General features: G+C 40.9%; 1 protein-coding gene across 3 annotated transcripts in view; it reads left to right on the top strand.

Moving 5' to 3' along the window:
* Positions 1 to 13,906, top strand: part of DOK5 (docking protein 5) — a 76,246-nt gene extending 62,340 nt beyond the window's left edge. For 2 of the 3 annotated variants that reach the window (XM_081949403.1, XM_081949402.1), the window contains 3 exons: positions 633 to 768; positions 8,051 to 8,171; positions 13,388 to 13,906. In XM_081949403.1, the coding sequence (XP_081805529.1) occupies positions 633 to 768; positions 8,051 to 8,171; positions 13,388 to 13,446 (316 nt within the window). In that variant the 3' untranslated portion in view covers positions 13,447 to 13,906. Of the gene's footprint in view, positions 1 to 632; positions 832 to 8,050; positions 8,172 to 13,387 lie in introns of those variants that run through there. The other variant, XM_081949404.1, reaches the window with a different exon arrangement.
* The last annotated feature ends 6,849 nt before the right edge of the window (positions 13,907 to 20,755 follow it).

A 20,755-nucleotide genomic window follows, 5' to 3' on the forward strand; every position in this document is an offset into this window, starting at 1 on the left:
GGAAAGAATGTTTGAGAGCATTAAAAAGAGAATTGTTTGAGAGTATTAAAAAGTAGTCTTCCAGAAAAGAAATGAACTTTAAAATTGTGACTATTCTCTCTTTGTGCTTTTATTTTCATTAAATGTGCTTTGTATGGCCTTTATTTAGATTCCCCAGATGTAGAAATTATTTATGCTTATCTGTCCACCCAAGGATATATGTGTGATACCTCTGTCTGACTAATAACCACCGTTTAAATTTTAATGCAAGCACCATATGCAAACTGGACTCTTAAGGAGCCTTAGATTTTTGCACATTTCTGCACGTTGTAGTACAGCTCTCCAGTCAATGTACACCTTATAGAAAATTGCATACACAAACCTGCAGAGAAATGTATTTCCATAGCAATATGTTGCAATGGAAAAGCTACACAGGAGCATAAAATTGGAACAGGATCAACTTCTGCGTCAAGAAACGTGGTAACATTGCAAGAAATGGGGAAGGCAGAAATTCATCTGAATTTAATACACTGTTATCTGCTATTTTTGCTTCATCCTTTCTTTCCCCCAGCAAAGAGAGACCCTGCTGTAGGAATGCACTATTATAAATTGTTCTGATCATGTGGAGCCACCCTCTGTTCTTTTTCTGGCAGGATGTGTGATACTGGGGAAGGCCTATTCATCTTCCAGACAAGAGATGGGGAGGCAATCTATCAGAAAGTCCACTCGGCTGCCTTGACCATAGCAGAACAGCACGACCACTTACTGCAGAGTGTGAAAACATCCATGGTAGGCCTCCAAATTTCATGAACCACACAAGCCACCTTCTTAAGCCAGAGTTCAGGTTGGATGGTACGAACAGCAAAGCAGTCTGCTTGCTCTTGCTAGCTTGATCCACATCTTTGTTCCTAAGCACTGATTGATGACATGGCTGAGTCGAAATTGTTGTTTGATGGATGAATATGGGAAGTGAAGGCTACCTCAAGTATCCTGATGGGTTGATTTGCCACACCGCCCCTCGCTTTCAGAAACATGTATTGGGATATCCTCGAGGGCGGGGTGTCCAACCTTGGCACTTTGAAGACTTGTGGACCTCATCTCCCATAATTCTCCATGGGGAATTCTAGGAGTTGAAATCCACAAATCTTCAAGTTTTCAACGACGAACACCCCTGCTCTAGGGTTTTTTTGTGGCCCTCCAGCAGCAGTGAGGAGATTGAGAAGGAACAGGGGCCAGTCCTGGAGTCTGGGGAAGGCTCTGAAGAATGCTCTGAATCGGAGGCAGAGAGGGGGCCAGGGTTGTATGACAGTTGTCGACTGCCTTCGGAGTCAGACAACAGTGAGGCAGACAAACAGCTGGAGCTTGTTCCCAGTGTGCACATGCACAGAGTTTCCAGATGAAGGGAACAGCTAAGGAATAAGGGCTGACTTGGGAGTAAGGCCACAGGTAGATAGTGAATGGCCCCTCCCAGAGGAAATAAAAGAGGAACAAAAGGGGAGTGGAGTTTGCAGGAGACAATTAGTTCATTCCTACATTCTTGCCAAGTATTGAGGCGTCTGAAAGATATTGACCTCGCCACTCTCCAAGCCTGATAAAGGTTGGTAACGGCGAACTATCTTGAAAGACTGTGTGAGAGGAAAGACTTTGCTGGAGAGGAATTCATTGTACAATAAATAAAAGAGGTTTATCGGGACGAGGACTTAGCTTCTTGCTGCTGGGAAAGCCTAGGTCAGAACAGGATTGGCAGAAGGGTGATTGGAACTCCATGCATTTCTAGGACTGCAGTCTATCCAGCCCTGGCTTCACCTTTGTTGCTGACCTACTCATTTAACCCTCAAGTATTAAAAGAAAATCACATCCCTGCTCCTTGGAAAGACATGAGCCTCTCATGAGTCTTTAGGGGTAGGGGGATGTAACACAAGTAATCAGGGGTGAATTCCAGCTGCTGCTACTGCTGGTTTGCTCAGGGATGCGCTTTGCGTGCCTGCCCTCTTAGTGCGCACTACGCACACCTGCACAGTATGAAAAAATTGCTTCCGTTCATGCACAGAAGCAAAAAAACAAGATGGTGGCACCTTTCGTGCTGCTAATAGAACTGGTTCAGGGGCATGGCAGGCTGAGTTCCTTCCTACTCTGCAGAACCATGCCAAACCGATAGGAACCCACCTCTGAAGTGAAGCCAAAAGAAGACATTATAAGCTTTTGGGTGTTATTCTGTTCAAAATGCCTTTCTCAGCAAATCTGCAGAATATGCCCCTTTTTAGCCTTTTACCAGATAATGTATCATCGTAATTATAATGTCTTCTTATGTGTTTTTTTCCGGTGAGACCAGTCTAGCAGGGCAACCTGATCTACCTAACTGTGGGACAGAGCCCACTGCTTCCACTTTCACCTTTCAGACCCAATCCAGGAGCCTTCACAGGCACTCCCTTTATTTCTTTGTTGGTAAAATATAAATTCAATGTCTTCTTATATTAAGTCTCATGCCAACTCTCTGTTTGCTGTTTTTTGTTCAATGGGAAGTGAAGAAATCAAGTACATGTTACAATAGGACCTGAAAGGAAAGGTTTGGCATCCTGGATACATAATCACTATGTACCATATTTTTCAGAGTATAAGACGCACCAAGGCTTTGAAGAGGAAAATTTTAAAAAAAAGTTTTTGCACTCTGCAAACCTCCCCAAAATGGTACGTTTTTTTGCAAAAACTGGGCATGAATAGCCCTTAGGAGGCTTGTAGAATGTTCCTGGTGGGGTGGGGCCAAAAACGAGCAAAAAACGACCTGTTTTTTTTGCGAAAATGGACCCATTTGTTGTTTAAAAAGAGCATTAGGAAGCTTATAGAGTGCTCCTGGGGGCTGAGGGGGGTCACAATTGAGCAAAAAACAGCCTTTTTTTTGCTTATTTCTGCCCTCTCAGAGCCCCCAGGAGCACTTTGAAAGCCTCCTACAAGCTATGCATGGCCATTTTGGTGAAGGGGGCGGGGTTTCAGGAGGCAAAAAATGTTGTATTCAGTGTATTCTGCCTCTTTTCTGAGGGAAAAAGGTGTGTCTTATATTCTGAAAAATACGGTAGTTCATGTATAGAACTGCTTCATTTATCCAAACTGTTGGATCAATAATCTTGTCCTTCTCAGATTGTAGTCCATTTCCTGAATGGGAAGCATCTTGACAATATTTTTACCCTGACTAAAGTTGTGCTGACTTGTTTACCCAGCTTTAAGTCTACAAACTTCATGATGCAATATGAGATTGATGAAAACTATCTGCCTGAGAACAAATGTATGTTAAACTAGAAAGCTCATTTGGAATATAGGTGATATTTTATCTCAAATCTTGCTGGAATTTTACTGTAAGACAAGAATGTAGTCTTTGATTTTGTGGAACTGAAGAGATAGGTCAGCTGATACCTAAAATGGTCAGGCAAAACTTGAGATGTTAGATTAACATATTAAGGTTGGTCACACAGTCAGCCAGATGTTTAGACTGGATTTGGAATTTTTATCCACCTACCAAGTCCTTCCCTAGGATCTGGGATACAGGCAGATATTGTTGTTGGATGGTGTTAGAGGGTATCGTCACAGTATGTTAAGTTGTTCCAAGTAAAGCTGCATTTTGCAAGTGACTGGTGGTGATTTTGTCAGTGTTGATGGTGGTCAAGTGGTACTCTCGATTGTTTTGGAATTGCACCCAAGGTGCTTATTATTATTCCCTATCACAATAATGTGAAGTCACAGCTGTCAGTTCTTTAGCTAATGTTCACCTTCATAAGCATCAAGTTCTTTCCAAGAATTTAGGACATCATAACATACTAGCATAGTGCCGATCTAGACAATGTTGCCTTTTGTAATTGATAGATGGAAATTTGTCAATGCACAGGCTTATTAAGTGTTGTCCAAGATGTTTTGGTATGGCAATAATAATAATAATAATAATAATAATAATAATAATAATAATAATAATAAATTGTTATTAGATTAATTTCCTTAATCTATTAATTCCTTGTGATCTATAAATAAATATCAGAAAGGGATTTTTTTCTTGTACAGTTCTTCTCCATATTTCATTTAAAACTTTATTTGTTTTCTTTGATTAAATGCTTTTCTCCAGCTCTTCTGTTCTATCAGAGTATTTGAAGTTTCTTTAGAAATAATCTTTTAAAAATACTTTAGCCGTGTCTTTTATTTTAAACAAGAAAGATACCTTTAATTTAAGAAGATGAGAGACACGGAGGGATACGCTTTTAAGTTGTTTTCAAATGCAAGTTTTTAAAATGTGCTACAGTTACTAGAATAGATTTCTAATTGTTTCCATGGCAGTAAAATATAGGATAATTTTGTACATTCTTCTGAAGGTTTACCTGATGGAACGTATTCATTTAACAGTGTGGATAGAAGCTTTTATTGCATGGTGTGTTTGTAATCCAGAGGCAGGTGTTAAAGATTTCAAATTGGGTGTTTGTTTCTGGTAAAATGGCTAAATGTTAGATAAATTGAAAGTTAAATATAAGTAGTTTTCTGTGAAACACTCTCAGAGATGCAGTAGGATCCTACCCTCATAGTCTTCTGATAGGCCTTAAAGAACTGTCTCCTCTTGTAAGCTTTTGGAAAAAAATGAGACTGAAACCCAGCAAGCTAAAACATTGAAGTGTTGGAGACTGGTTTTCCTTACACCAAGTTTTTATTTGTAGGTTTTTGGGGGTTTGATGTTTTTATTGTTTCGTGAACTGCTCAGGGCCATGATTCAGAATATGAATAATGTTGCTTTTTATTTATTGATTTGATTTTCATCCCACCTTTATTACTTTTGTAAGAAACTCAAGGTGACACATGTGCATAATATTCTCCTTCCTCCTCCTCCTCCTCCTCCTCCTCCTCCTCCTCCTCTTTCCTCCCCACAACCACCACCCTGTGAGCTGCACTGCGCTTAAAGAGGATAACTGGCTCAAAGTCACCCAAGCAGCTTTCATGCCTAAGGCGGGACTAGAACTCACAGTCTCCTGGTTTCTAGGCCTTCATCCTAATCATTACCTCAAACTGGCGTAAACAAAACTATATAAGTTTTGTTAAAAAAACAAACAAACAAACAAGCAAGCCCTTCCTATTTTGCATATTGTCCTAGTACCATGATGGCGAACCTATGGCATGTGTGCCCAAAGTGACATGCAAAGCCATGTCTTCCGGCATGTGCAGGCTTGCCTGTTTTTCTTCTGGGTTTTCGGTGTGCATATGTGCGTGCGATGATCAGCTGTCCTTCACGCATGCAGCAGTGCTGAAAACTGGTGTGTGCATGCACACCAGCCAGCTGATTGTTGGGCACGCATGCACGCTAGAATCCGGAAGATCAGCTTTTTGGAGCGCGGCCCCCTCTGAGCGCATGCATGCAACATTTCCACGCAACCTATTCAGCACTCAGTGCTGAAAAGGGTCACCATCACTGTCCTAGTATGTGTAAGTCTTATTAAACTCCAGTTTGAAGACATTAAATATGCGCTGATTGGCTAAGATGCATTGCATTCTACAGCTTGCCATTTTTGATTCCAGCAGCTTTTTAAAAAAATTAAAAAATTAACAGATATCTAACAGATTTAGTGGAAGTGGGGGGGACAGTTACCGCCTCTGAAAATCTACAAGGTGTTCAAGAGAACTTTTTCAGGTATTGGGCTTATCACCGTAGTGACAGACTTCTTTTCTTCTCTGGTGCTCCCTGGAAAGGGCAGGTGACATTTAGCATTGTTTTATCACCTGCTCAGTCCAAGAAATATTCGAATCTTGTCTCTCTTTAAGGAGTTTTGCAGCAATTCATAAAACTTTAAGCAAAGCTAGGAGTGAGCTTATTGTTGTTAGTTGCGAAGTCATGTCCGATCCATCGTGATCCTATGGACAACGTTCCTCCAGGCCTTCCTGTCCTCTACCGTCCTCTGGAGTCCATTTAAGCTCACACCGACTGCTTCGGCGATTCCATCCAGCCACCTCCTTCTCTGTCGTCCCATTCTTCTTTTGCCCTCAGTCTTTCCCAGCATTAGGCTCTTCTCCAGTGAGTCTACTTTTTCAATAACCCCCACCCCCACCCTGTTATTCTTCAGCTCTGCTCTTTCTGTGTGCATGTGGAGAAAGAGAAGGAGGGAAAGTAGAAAAAAATTAGACAAAAAAATCTCATTTGTATCTAATATTCATCCTGCCATGGGTTCCTCTAAGGAAAATACAGTCTGCAAATGTTCTTCTAGAAGAAATTGTGACAACATTCTTTGACATTAATGGAATATAGTTTGTTAAAATTCATGGGTTTTTTTTTTCAGGGGGAAATAATTATATGTTTTCCCTAGTGTTTTTTTTTGTCTCCGAATGGCCATGCCATGTGTTATTTTCCCTACTCTTAGAATAGCATATTTGTTCTGAACAAGTGTGATAATCTGTAGCTTATTACAACTCCCTCCTCACTCCCTAAGGTAGAATTGTTACGAAATCAACTTTCCAGCAAGTGGCATGCTTTTCTTTTCTTTTCTTTTCTGTTTTCTTTTATACTGTGAAAGTCTAATCACACATTTTCATTCGTTGAAAAGTATATCAGAAAATGACTGCAATCAGTTTTAAACTATGGCCAAAGTTGTAATCCCAAAACAAAGCCAAGCTGAACTACAAACTACAAACAGTTATGAACGATGCCATTCTTTCTTAAACTTCTCCCTAAGAACTGGTGAAAGTTTTGATATTATGTTCAAAATGTAGGATAAGTTGCTTTCGTTGACCAATGGAAAGATAGAAGAGAGCAGAAGCCGCAGAAGTAAAATGACCCATGTGGTACAAGGCATGGCAGGATAAAGATGGCCTTGGAGGCAGTTGGTATATAGCAGTCATGGTTTGTCTGTTTGACTGTTATCAACATATCTTAATAAATCTCTTATTTCTTTGGCTGTCTGTCAAGAAGGAGATTCTGGGATTCCCATTTTAAAAAAAATCTAATGTCCTCCAGTTTTTATTTCAGTGATTCCTTTGTCCCAGAGACCCTAAATGTGTGTGTGTGTGTGTGTGTGTGTGTGTGTGTGTGTGTCAGGAGTGGGTTCCGGCTGCTGCTACTGCTGGTTCGCTTAGGGATGCACTTTTGGCGCGCATGCACAGAACTTAAAAAATGCTTCTGCGCATGCACAGAAGCAAAAAACAAGATGGTACCACATTCAGCGGTGCCGATAGAAATGGTTTTGGGGCATGGCAGGCTGAATTACTATCTATTTGGCCGAACTAGTAGGAACCCACCTCTGATGTGTGGGCCCACCAAGCCACGCCCACCGTGCCACACCATTCCCACCAAGCCACACCCACAGAACCAGTAGTAAAAAAATTTGAATCCCACAACTGTTGTGTCTGTGCATGTGTGTGTGTGTGTGTGTATTTGTACACATGTTGGGAGAGACAAATTGTTAGAATGGCTTCTAGTAAGGCTAGTATTGCTTTTGAACATATCTCCCACCTTGCTGGTATTTGAGACATTTGAATGCAATGCTGTTAAATACATGATGGGTCATTAATTCTTTACTTCTTAAATTATTCATCTTAAACCCAACAAAGGAAGGGCGCATAAATGCACAAAATTGCACCCGTATTATTTCTCAGTCAGGGTAATATGGTAAAATCTTGGCTTATGGGATCCCTTTCCTCAAAGGAGTTATCCATGTGGCTCTTGATATCTCTACTCTGTTTTACTGCTCCATAGATGGAGCATACAATGCTCCCTGAGTGGTTTATACAGTTGGCTTATTGTCCCCAACAATCTAGGTCCTCATTTTTACCAACCTTAGAATGATGGAAGGCGGAACCAACCTCAAGGCATCAGAATCGAACTCCAGATTGAAGACATGGAAGATAATAATCTTATTTGATAAATCCAGATTCGTCTAACATTCTTCTGCTTTCTCCGGTTATATAAACTATCATTAATTTTGGATATGAGCTTCCTTTTTGCACATTTCAAAGATGAAAAGCATTAAAACCAACTAGGTTTTGATGCAACATGTTGAAGGTGCATTTTATATGGTCCTCAGATATTCACCCCATTATGCCTTGGATTTTCTTTCAGCTTCAGATGAAAATGACTGACCGAGCTGTTTCTCTTGGCACCATGGTCCCTTTGCCCAGGAGTGCCTATTGGCAGCACATCACACGGCAGCACAGTACCGGACAGCTCTTTGGCTTACAAGGTAGGGTACAAGATAGGGTGATATAACATTTGCAAAAATAGTCCCGTTGGGTGATGGTACGTGTGAAAGATCTTGGGAGCCTGAGCCAAGCGATGTAGCCAAGGGAACAGCCAATAAGAGACAGCATTGCCTGCAACTGGATAATGGGTGGGAAAAGAAACTCAGAAGGTCCCCGCGCTAGTTTCTTGGGCTGCAAAGGAGGTGGGGAAGAGATTTACCGTATTTTTCAGAATATAAGACACACCTTTTTCCCTCAAAAAAGAGAGTGAAAATCTGGGTGCGTCTTATACACTGAATACAGCATTTTCTGCCTCCTGAAACCCCACCCCCTTCACCAAAACGGCCATGCATAGCCTTTAGGAGGCTTCCATAGTGCTCCTGGGGGCTTGAAAGGGCAAAAATGAGTGAAAAATGGGCCGATTTTTGCCTGTTTTTGCCCCCCCCAGCACCCAGAAACACTCTATAAGCCTCCTAAAGGCTATACATTTTGACAAAGAATGGGCCCATTTTCGCGAAAAATGAACTATTTTGTGCTCATTTTTTGCCCCTCCCCAGCCCCCAGGAGCACTCTACAAGCCTCTTAAAGGCTATGCATGCCCCTTTTTTCTCACAAAAAATGGACCATTTTTGGGAGGCCTGCAGACTGCAAAAACCTTTTTTAAAATTTACGTCTTCAAAATCTTGGAGTCTCTTATACACCGACGTGTCTTATACTCCAAAAAATACGGTACTTTCAGACTTGCAAGATTCTGTTCAATATTGCTCTTCAGTAAAGTAGAATTAGCTATATCTGTTTGGGATCTGATTTACACTGTGAAGGTGGCACCAAATTTTCAAGTCTGAAAGTTCATCTCAACCAACCCACTCCCACCAAATTTATACCCTAAGACAGGGGTTGGCAACCTTAAACACTCAAAGAGCCACAAAGGTCCTAACCGGAAGCCCCCCCCCCATTCAATTCTGGAGCCAATCGGAAGTCTGGTTCGGAAGTCTGACTCTATGGTGATAGAGTCTCCTCCTAGTGAGATGTCCTTTTTCCTCTATGTGTTCTAACCAAAGGCCCTATCAATTGTGGAGCTGACTAGCGACAGGGAGCCACAGCAGATGGATGAAAGAGCCACATGAAGCTCTAGAGCCCCAGGTTGCCGACCCCTGCCCTAAGAAAATAAGAAGGTTCTGGACTGTGGTATCTCTTATCTGACCATTCCCTTGGCTATACATCTTGATCTAATCTCATAAGGTCTTTCTCATATAACATTGCACATTGAACCTCAGGTTCATTTATATATTAATGCATAAATTCACAGGTATTGCCATACAGATTCATTTGGTATTGCATTAATCAGTGACATTTTTCAGTGCTTTCTTTTTCTTGATCTTCTCCCCTCCCCTGGCAATGATCTTCTCTGGTTTCCCATTTCAAGGAAGCCCTAATTTTCTATTATGCTTGTATTACAAATCTTGATGTCTTCCCAAATAAAATTGGAAATCAGCTTCAGACCATTGTTCCCAGATTGGATTGGACGACAAAGCACAGTTTGCTGATTTGCATATGGTGAAAAAGTATGATTTGGATGAACGAATGAGAAAGTTGCAGGTGAATTGGAGAATGTAAAAGAAGAAGTGAGAATGAAGAGAGACCACATAAGTTTCATGTTGATATAGGAGAGATCATGGCCACCTATGAAGAGCAAGGTGGAAGACCTTTTCTTCATTGAAAACATAGACGACAAATTTGATCTCAGATGACATTTTACAATGTGCTATCTAGACTTCACATCACTATTTTCATCTAAGAAAAACATGCTTTTTTGTGCATAAAACCTACTAATTATATCTGAGTGTCCAAGTAATCTCGACTAGATTATGGATGGAATTGAATAAGTGACCTGACTTCAAAGTGCTGATCAAGTCACCCCTTTTGGAAAGTCTGTGACAATTAAGTCCACAGGATTCATTTTACCTCAAAAATGATGCCTGATTGAATAGCTCTTTATGGAAAGTCATTGCATGTTACCTTTTCCTTGGCTTGCCAAAATTTAGATTGTGAAATCTAAAAGGAAAAGTGGGAACTGGCTGTGATCTAGGGTGGGGTCGTTTTTCATCCTCTGGAGCCTTCAGGGAAGCCTCCGGAATGCCCCTGAAGGCTCCAGAGGGCTAAAACTGGCCCTACGAGCAAACTGATTCCCGATTTTCCGGTTTGCCCGTAGGGCTGGTTTTTTGGGCTCCGGAGGCTTCAGGAAAACCTTTGGAGGGCCTCGGGTGGGGGGAGGCTGTTTTTGCCCTCCCCAGGTTACTATAAAGCCTCTGGAGCCTGGGGAGGGTGAAAAAAGCACGCAAAAAATGGGGGAGCGCTGGTCATGCGCGCATGTGCGCTGGGAGTCACACATTGCATTATGGGTGTGCCTGCACGCAACACCTCCCCGCACTGTCCCCCTTTTGGCATGCAAGCCAAAAAAGGTTTGCCATCACTGGTATATATGATTCTTCAAAACTAGGAAATAACAGGCATCAAACTCCAAACCTGCTCCAGTCTGTTAAACAGTCTGAATATTTTATTTCTTATTCTCAAGGGAAAAAAAATCTGTTATTGGTTTCCAATTAAGTAATTATTCTAAATGCACCTCTAACTGTAGTAGCTTAGATTGTCTCGTGCATGATGAAAGGCAGATTCTCTCTCTCTCTCTCTCTCTCTCTCTCTCTCTCTCTCTCTCTCTTTTCTGAATAAACTTATTTCTAATAAGGTGAAAATATTTCTGATATTTCTGTAGCTTCAGTTCAAATCTTCTTGATGTGTCTTATAATCTCTGAGGACATCTAGTGGCCAAGGAAAGTGTTTATGAAACGTCCGATATAAATTATTTGGGAGGGACTGGAAAGAAATGTAATGAGCCATTATGCAGTTAGGTGGCTTTATAGATTTGATAAACAGAGAGATAAATAGAAGACTGTCTGAAAACTCTACTACTCAAGCTAATAGCTAGTGGCTATTAATGGCAGGCTGTAAAGCAGGGGTGTCAAACTCGTGGTCCATGAGCAGGATGCGTCATGTGCTGGCTTTGCCCCCGCCCGGTTTAGCGAAGGGGGAAAAAGTCCTGCTATGTCACATGATGCTGCCATGATGCCTCAAGTTTGACACCCCTTCTGTAAAGCTACTTTTAACCTCTGCTTTTTTAAATCTCTCCCTCCTCCCCAACACTTAAGTGCTTGCTTCAATTTGTATTTCTTCCAAGCCTTAGGTTTTCATAGGCTTTCTTCCTCCTGGATCATGTTTTGTATTGTAAGCCCAGCACAGTGTGAAACACAAATATGAAATACATTAGACTCTTCCTCAACAACAACAACAACAACAACAACAACAACAACAACAACAACAAACCAGCAGTGGTAATTCCAGTGGTAAGCGGCACACTGGGTGCTATTCCAAAAGCACTGGAATTACATTTAAAACAGTTAAAAATTGACAAAATCACCATCAGTCAAATGCAAAAGGCCGCACTGCTTGGATTTGCACACATATTACGAAAATACGTTACGACGTCCTAGGGCCCTGGGTGGGGCCCGACTAGTAATTAATGCCAAATCCAGCGAAACAACTGGCCGCTGTGATACAATTCTGTTGATGCAATAATAATAATAATAATAATAATAATAATAATAATAATAATAATAATAATAATAGGAAAAAATCACAAAATATTGTGACCGCCAGGATGGATGAAGGATGTAACAGTGGTACCCATTGTCATCGGGGCACTTGGTAACATGTCCAAGAATTTTACAAAATACAGAAAGAAATTGCAGCTTCCTGCAATAACACCAGCGGAATTAAAACCTGCACTACTAAGAACATCATATATTTTAAGAAGATACTTGGTTGATACCTAAGACGCTGGCAGCAGCCCAAACCAACCATTAGCACCAGTCAATGGTATTTGTGACACATCTTTAAATGTTCAGTTGACTGAGTTTCATGTTTAATGAATAAAATAAAATAAAATAAAATAAAACAACAACAACAACAGTCTTGGTTGAAAGCAAGGAAGTGTTTTAATTCTCTTTTTATTCAGGAAGGGTGGTCCACAGCAGATCAAGAAAGACAAGATGGTGGGCATAGTTGCATGATCAAAACCCTACCCTATGCAATGGAATGTTTTCCAGATTCTCAGGAGGGAAGGGTGCATGCCAGAGGAGCAAGAGGCAACATGGCAATAGCAATAACACTTAGACTTTTATACCACTTCAGGTGCTTTGCAACATTCTCTAAGCAGTTTACAGAGTCAGCATCTTGCCTACAACAACCTGGCTTCTCATTTTACTGACCTTGAAAGGATGAAAGGCTGAGTCAACCTTGAGCCCGTCAGGATCGAACTCCTGGCAGTGGGAAGAGTCACCCTGCAATCTTGCATTCTAACCACTGTGGTACTACGGCTCTAGTTTAGATCGTTTGTGTGAGAGAAAGAAGGTAAATGTGGATACTCACTAATAGTTCACAGAGAATATGCACCACTGTGCAAGTAATCTGCTTGAGTTTGGCAGGACAGGTAAGGAACTATAATCTATGAGCCATGATGGCGCAGTGGTTAGAATGCAGTACTGCAGGCTACTTCTACTGCCTGCTGCCTGCTCGGCTGCCAGCAGTTCAGCAGTTCGAATCTCACTGGCTCAAGGTTGACACAGCCTCCCATCCTTCTGAATTCAGTAAAATGAGGACCCAGATTGTTGGGGGGCAATATGCTGACTCTGTAAACTGCTTAGAGAGGGCTGTAAAGCACTGTAAAGTGGTATATGTCTAAGTGCTATTTCTATTGCTATAAAGGAAATTGCTTAAAAGAATTCCAGTGTCTCTTGGTTTTTGGAAACTGACCCCTGTCTATATGAAAACATGAAAAACAGGGCTTTTGTAGCCATAATCTGGACTCTTGACCTCTTTGCAGAAATTTCTGGGTGAGTACAAAGTGAAGGAGATTTGGATTGGCATTTCAACACCTCAATCAAATGGAATGGATGACGATATGTAAAGCTTTATAAAAATCTGAACATTAGAACGAAGGAAAAAAATACTTTTCTTTGCCATGATGTTTTTGGGCATCTCAAATCTTAGTTTTAATGGTGAAAGTGACGAGATGCTCAATCAGACTAACTGATTACATCCTGAATGTGTGATAATTTGATAACCTCATTTTTCTTTCTCCTTTTTGTTTGATTTGGAGAAGATAGCCCACTGAAGATCCACAGAACAGAAACTTTCCCCACTTATCGGTCAGAACATTGATAAAATGGAGCCAAGGACTTTAACAAGCTCTGTGTGTTCATGTATTGAGATGGACTGATCCAACACCAAGGCTTGCAACTCAACTGGACAACAATAACAAAGGAGATGAAAGCAGAAAAGACTGAATTATAACTGCTAGATTATTTCTTAATTTTCAGGAGAATAGGAGGCTGTCTTGAAAATTATCATTTGTAATTTGCAATGTTTCATAATCACATCTGGAACAAAGAAACTTTATTTCAATATGGGCTTCATATATAGTTAACCTCTGCTGTTGATTTGTCCTTTGCTATCAGTTGTTCAACATTTAGTTCATCATTTCGGTGATTGCTTGAAAAATGTAGTTTACGGTTTTATTTTTTGTTTCAATGCTGACTGTATCACTTTTCCACTTTTAAGACTGGTTGCTTATTTTTAGGAACTGGAATCAGTTGTCTCCTGCCTATTAAAGTCTGGTTTTGTCTCAGCTAAGCTATCTAAAGATAATTCTTGTGTCTCTATCTTTAATTCATGTTCAAGTGCTTAAATATGTATCTTAGAACTTTAGAAATAAAACGGCCTTTCCCGTATTGTTAGAAAGATTACACATGCAACTTTTCTGAGCTATTCAAGAAGAGCAATAATGCCCAGGATTCTGTAGGTAATACTACTACTCCAGGGGTGTCCAAACATGGCAACTTTAAGACTTGTGGACTTCAACTCCCAGAATTCCCAGCAGAGCTGGCTGGGAAATTCTGGGAATTGAAGTCCACAAGTCTTAAAGTTGCCATGTTTGGACACCCCTGTACTACTCTATTTGGCACCAGCGATGCTTCCTTTTAAGCCCCATGTTAATGTTATGCATTGAGAAGATTTCAAATTGTATGAATGGTTCAGGGCCTATTCAGAATACAGAGCAGAGCTTTTAAATATTTGCTAGTTCGTGATATGACCGCATGTTAATAACAGGTAGTCCTTACTTTACAGTCATTTATTTAGCAACCATTCAAAATTACAGTGGCACTGGGGAAAAAAAGTGATTTATAGCCAGTCCTTACACTTATGACCACTGCAGCATCCTCCTGGTAATTTGATCAAAATTCAGAGGATTGGCAACCAGCATGTATTTACAACAATTATAGCATCCTCAGGCCATTTGTGACCTTCTCATCCAGCTTCCAACAAACAGAGTCAATGGAGGAAGCCAGATTTGCTTCAAGATCATATGAGTCACTTAACAACTATAGCAAAAAAATGAAAAAAAAAGCTATCTATAACTTACTTAACAATTCCCTTGTTTAGCAATGGAAATTCTGGTTCCAATTGTGGCCATAGGTGGAGGGCTGTGATACAAAAAGGATATCAAAGCTTATGACCTCAACTAGGGTTAAAATGATTTAGGTTATTCTTCCCAGGGCAGAAATCCTAGACAGATATTCCAAAATAATTCCAGATAATGGAATGGAATGGAATAGAATAGAATAGAATAGAATTCTTTATTGGCCAAGGGTGATTGGACACACAAGGAATTTGTCTTTGGTGCATGTGCTCTCAGTGTACATAAAATGACAAGATAGATTCATCACGAATCATAAGGTGCAACACTTAATGATAGTCATAGGGTGTAAATAAGCAATCAAATCATACTAGGAAGCAATCAATATAAATCGTAACGATAGAAGCGAGAAAGGTACAGTCCTGCAGTCATGGGAGGAGATGGGTAATAGGACGAGAAGATTAATAGTAATAGTAATGCAAACTTAGTAAATAGTTTGACAGTGTTGAGGAATTATTTGTTTAGCAGAGTGATGGCATTCGGGGAAAAACTGTTCTTGTGTCTACTTGTTCTGGTGTGCAGAACAAGTTCTCTCTATAGCGTCGTATTGAGGGTAGGAGTTGTTCAACCAATAAATGGCTGCCCAACCTTTGAAAATCTCTAGTGATGGAGATTACCATCTGTAATTTCAGGAAGAACCTGTCCTGCTGTTTAGTAGCAATCAGAAAATTCACCCTTATTTTTAAGTTCACTTCTTTAAGCTAAATATACCTAAACATAACCAGATACTTTGGATTTAGCATGGTTATATGCACCTAAGCTTCTGAGATACAAAACACATTTATCATATTTAGTGCATAAAATTGGAAGGTGAAAATGAATGGATAATGTTTGGTAACCTGGAGCTGAAGTTAACTTAGATAAATGTTTGGGTTCATAGTGGGAAGAAACATATTACAAGGTTGTCAGAATTTCTCATACAGTGCAATTTTTTCTGGGTTTATATACATTTCTTTTACGAATGGCTTAATGTCTTCATTACTTTATAATAGTTTTGGCACAAAACTATAAGCAATCTTCCTATTGATTTTTTAGCAATAGTAGCACTAGCACTTACCACAGTGCTTTACAGCAGTGATGAGTTTCCTTTATTTTACTACCAGTTCGCTCGTGTGCATGCGCAAAAGTGGGCGGGCGGGTCCACAGAGCCTCCCAACACCACCACTAATCCGGGCCATAGGGTTACCTTTGCTTCACAGCTCTCTCTAAGCAGGTTATAGAATCAGCATATTGCCCCCCAACAATCTGGTGCCCCCCAACCCACCTCTGCTTCACAGCTCTCTCTAAGTGGGTTATAGAATCAGCATATTGCCCTCTCACTTTACTGACCTTGGAAATATAGAAAGCTGTGTCAATCTCGAGCCGGTCAGGATCGAACTTCAGGCTGTTGGCAGAGTCTGCTTACAATACTGCATTCTAACCACTGCACTACAATTTCTAGTAGACAAATGAGACTCCAGGGTTACATAAAAATTGATCCAAGAACTACACTCAAATATCAGGTTGTTCCCACCTCCCCCAACAAGATATGCAATGGGCAGATATTTTAAATAGAAACCCCCTTTTCCCCTTCCCCCTCATCATATATGAGACAGAATCATCCTGCTGTTGGAAGAGCTCATTTAATACCCTCCATCCAAGAACCAAATCAAATTTTCACAATCGTGTGTGTGTGTGTGTGTGTGTGTGTGTGTGTGTGTGCATTTGACTTTGAAACAAAATCCCCCAACTTTTAAAATAAGTTTCTATCTATATACTTGAGCCTTTCTAGGTATCATATTTTTCGGTGTATAAGACGCACCGGAATATAAGAGACACCAAGATTTTGAAGAGGCAAATAAAAAAAAAGGTTTTGCACTCTGCAGACCTCCTAAAACGGCCCATTTTTCATGAAAATGGGCCATTTTTGTCCAAAAAAGGGCATGCATACCTTTAGGAGGCTTGTATAGTGCTCCTGGGGGCTGGGGGGGGGGGCTGGATGGGGTGGGGGTGGGGCAATAATGAGCAAAAAATCCCTTGTTTTTTGTCAAAAAAAAGGGCATGCATAGCCTTTAGGAGGCTCCTGAGGGCTGGGGGGGGGAATCGACCCATTTTTCGATCATTTCTGCCCTCCCCGGCCCCGACAAGCACTCTGGAAGCCTCCTAAAGGCAATGCATGGCCATTTTGGTGAAGGGGGTGGTATTTCAGGGGGCCAAAAATGCTCTACTCTGTGTATAAGATGCACCCAGATTTTCAGCCTCTTTTTTGAAGGTAAAAGGTGCATCTTATACACTGAAAAATACAGTATTTGTTCATGATTGCCTGCCTCTGTTTCAAATGTATCCTGACCTTGTAGGGTTTTCTCAACTGCAGAAGAAATAACATTGTGATCATCTTTCTCTGACAAGCTCCTTTGCTGTGCTCTGTTTGACCAAAAGGTGTTGCCCTAACACTGTATATTGTTGTGTCTACATAAACTAAAGCAAGACCCCAGGAATACAGCACAATCATCATACCAGCAAAGAAAGGTTAAAATTCGTACGTTTCCCCAGAGAAGACACTAATGAAAAGCTACAGGCATCTGCTCCCAAACACCGCTAACAGAGCATAGAAACATAACCAGGCATATCAGTCCTGTCAGCTCAACCTCACTCTGAGCTTCAGAACCTGACACTTAAAGATCAAGATACATTACTTGCAATCATACACCCACTTAGGCTGTGTAAAACCCATCAATTTGTTGGAATTATGGAGTATGTCCACTCTCCCAGTTTGTGAAGCTTCAGAAAGAATGCTGGGCTTTTATTACCTTCATTGCTTAACTTTAGAACTGTTGATACAGGAAATGGGGGGGGGGGAGGGAGGGAGGGAGGGAGGGAGGGAGGGAGGGAGGGAGAGAAATTTATGCAACCATTAATGAATCTTAAGGGCAATAAATGTTCACTTGGGTTAAGTTACAAACTTGTACCTTGAGTGCAATTAAAGCCATTAAAAAAAACTACTTAATTATAATCCAGAGAATTCAGACTTCTTTTAGTTGCATGCTTGCAATAAAACTACTGAGGTCTTCAGTGGAGATAGACCAGGGGTGTCAAACTCAAGGCCCGTGGGCCAAATCTGGCTCATGGGGTGCTTAGATCTGGCCCATGGGGACACCCTGGAAATAGTGAGGGACCGGCCCGCAGTGTCTCTGCCAGGGAAAATGGGCTTTTGAGCTCCGTTTCCAGCTGCGGCGACCTATTTCAACCATCTGCCAGGGAAAACGGAGCTCCGTTTTCACTGTCAGATGGTTGCAGGAGGCTGTTGCAGCCAAAAACGGAGCTCGGGAGTCCATTTTCGCTGTCAGAGTGCTGGGGCAGCCATAGGTGCCCCTGACATGAGTGACATCGAGCAGGCCATGCCCACTCTGACCACACCCACCCTGTCCCCCTGAGGTCAAACAAAACCTTGATGTGGCCCTCAATGAAATCAAGTTTGAGACCCATGAGACAGACACTTCCTTATTTATGAAATTGTGCAGTCAACGAGCCTAAGAGGTGCTAAATGCAACATGAGCGCCATTCCTGATGCATGTCTTTTCTCGCTACTTACAACTTTAGAAGTATGTTTCTGCCTATAGAGATCTCTCTTACTGGACTGGGTCAATTGACATAATATGTAAGGCTGAACTATTAGGGGTATTTTTCTACCAACCTTCCCTTATCCATTCAATCATGTTCTGTGAAGAGTCGATTTGGAGCTTCAGTCAAAAGGTGGTTTTGATCAAATCATTTCTTTCATTGACTCCTGCTGAATCAATTTAAAGTGTCAAATCAGAGTGCATATTTTTTTATTCAATTTGATGACTGCTTCCCCCCTCCCCTAAATTGAATAAACAGCTTGGATTGATTATTTGAAGCACATCAGGGGTGATTCACTCAACACTAATATTTAGAGTGATAAATGTCTTGTTTTTTTTAAAAGTGTTTTTCTGGTTCGTGTGCTATTTTGTTTAATTGCAGATACGATTTGTGATGTTTTTAAGCAATATGGTGGATGACCTGATCTGGGCTGGAAGTTGTGTAGCTATTAAAGGCTACCTCACCCTGTTAGAAGTATGATCCTTCTGTTTAGCTGTAGGGCATTAACCTCCATGGGTACTTTGGTCTGGACTGCAGGAATGGCCAGACCCCTGGTTTCTGCAGAGACACCTGGTTGTGTGCAGGTATTCATCAAGTTACAATCATTTGTTTATGACCACCGAGGCACTCCCACAAAACAGGCCACACCTACAGAATAGGTTCTAAAAATTTTTGAAACCCACCACTGGTGTACATGCAATTGGATGTGCATTGAACATTTCTAATTCTTCTATACAGATAGCCTTCACTATGTGCGTGCTCACATTTGCAAACTGGTAGGGGAGGTAAGTGAATCCCACCGCTGATGTACACCTTCCTATAAGTGCAAATAATTACCAAATTTTACCTGTGTATGTACACCACCCCAGCTGAAGGGGATAAAGCCGAAGTACTCTCAAAGGTGTCTGACAACTCCCTCACAGTCTTATATTCTTTCATTTAGGCTTTACAAAAATATGGATTTAGCTCTTTCAAATCTGTTACATAATGGAGAACAACTGCTTGCTCAGTCTGTTATGATAGATGATGTCAGCATTCCAAATATCATGCAGAATTAAATCAGAGTCCAAGGCAAAACTATCCTTATAGTTCCAATTTAATAAGTCAGACATGTTGGCAACAAACTGTGGAATCCCAAATCTAAAAGCTTCCTGGGATTCCACCCAGTTGAAAGTTCATGATCTTATCCCCACACCCATAAATCCGTCACATGGTCCAATCTTTGTCCATGCTGGCATTTCCACCCATCTAGTTCCGGTCAGATGCAGAGGTGCAGAGACAAAAGATGACCTTGATTTCTAGAAAGAAATGACAACAACACATTCTACAATTCTACTCCTTACTATCCCCCCTCCCAATTACTTCACTAATGAAACAGCATAATGAAATAATAGAGACTGTGACAGGCCAAAGATCCTAAAAAGGAATATGACTGCAGACCTGACAGATGACATTCAATGAATTGGGTTTGTCTAGTCTAGTGAAAAGAACGACTGGGGTAACATGATAGCAGTGTTCCAATATTTGAAGCACTGCCACAAAGAAGAGAGCAACCGAAGGCAGAACAAAAAGCAATGGATGGAAAGTTATCAAGGAGAGAACCAACCTACAAATGAGGAGAAATTTCCTGACAGTTAGAATAATTAACCAGTGAAACAGCTTGCCTCAGAGGTTGTGTGTGTTCCATGACTGGAGGTTTTTAAGAAGAGTTTTCCTGCTTGAAGATGTTGGACTAGAAGACCTCTAAAGTCCCTTCTGTTATTTTGTTATTCTGCTATTCTTTACTTAGCTTGTCCCGCATTAAAACTTAATTAATAGCAACATCCATTAGCTCTGATATTAAGAGAGAAAGGGGTTCATCTATTTATGCCACATAATTTTCTGCTGCTTTAGAGACTTGGAGGAATATCTATTAATACTATTATGGTGAAGCCTCCTGGAGTTGTGAAGACTCCATTGCCGAGATCTTCAAGAAAATAATAATAATAATAATAATAAATTTGGATTTATTAGCCGCTCCCTTTCCAAGTAGGACTCGGGGCGGCGTACAATGGAGCATATAACATAAAAAATATATGACAACACCCAACGTACATACATACACAACACACATACATACACGGAGGAGGAAACAAATTACATCTATAGACAGTTAAAAATCTGCTTTAAAATACCCCAATTGTAAAAACCCAATAAAATCAATATTTAAGAACAATTTAAAAAACAGTTTGGAGGAATGGGAAAATTACGATTGCGATTGAGCCAGGCCGGATAATTGAAAGAGGTGGGTCTTCAGCTGTACACGGAAGGAGCGGAGATCGGAAGTAATCCTGATGTCACGGGGGAGGTCATTCCATAGGGCTGGGCCCATCACAGAGAAGGCTCTGCTCCTGG

This window comes from Natrix helvetica (assembly GCF_964273705.1).
Source record: "Natrix helvetica genome assembly, chromosome: 3".
NCBI classification, from domain to species: Eukaryota; Metazoa; Chordata; class Lepidosauria; order Squamata; family Natricidae; genus Natrix; species Natrix helvetica.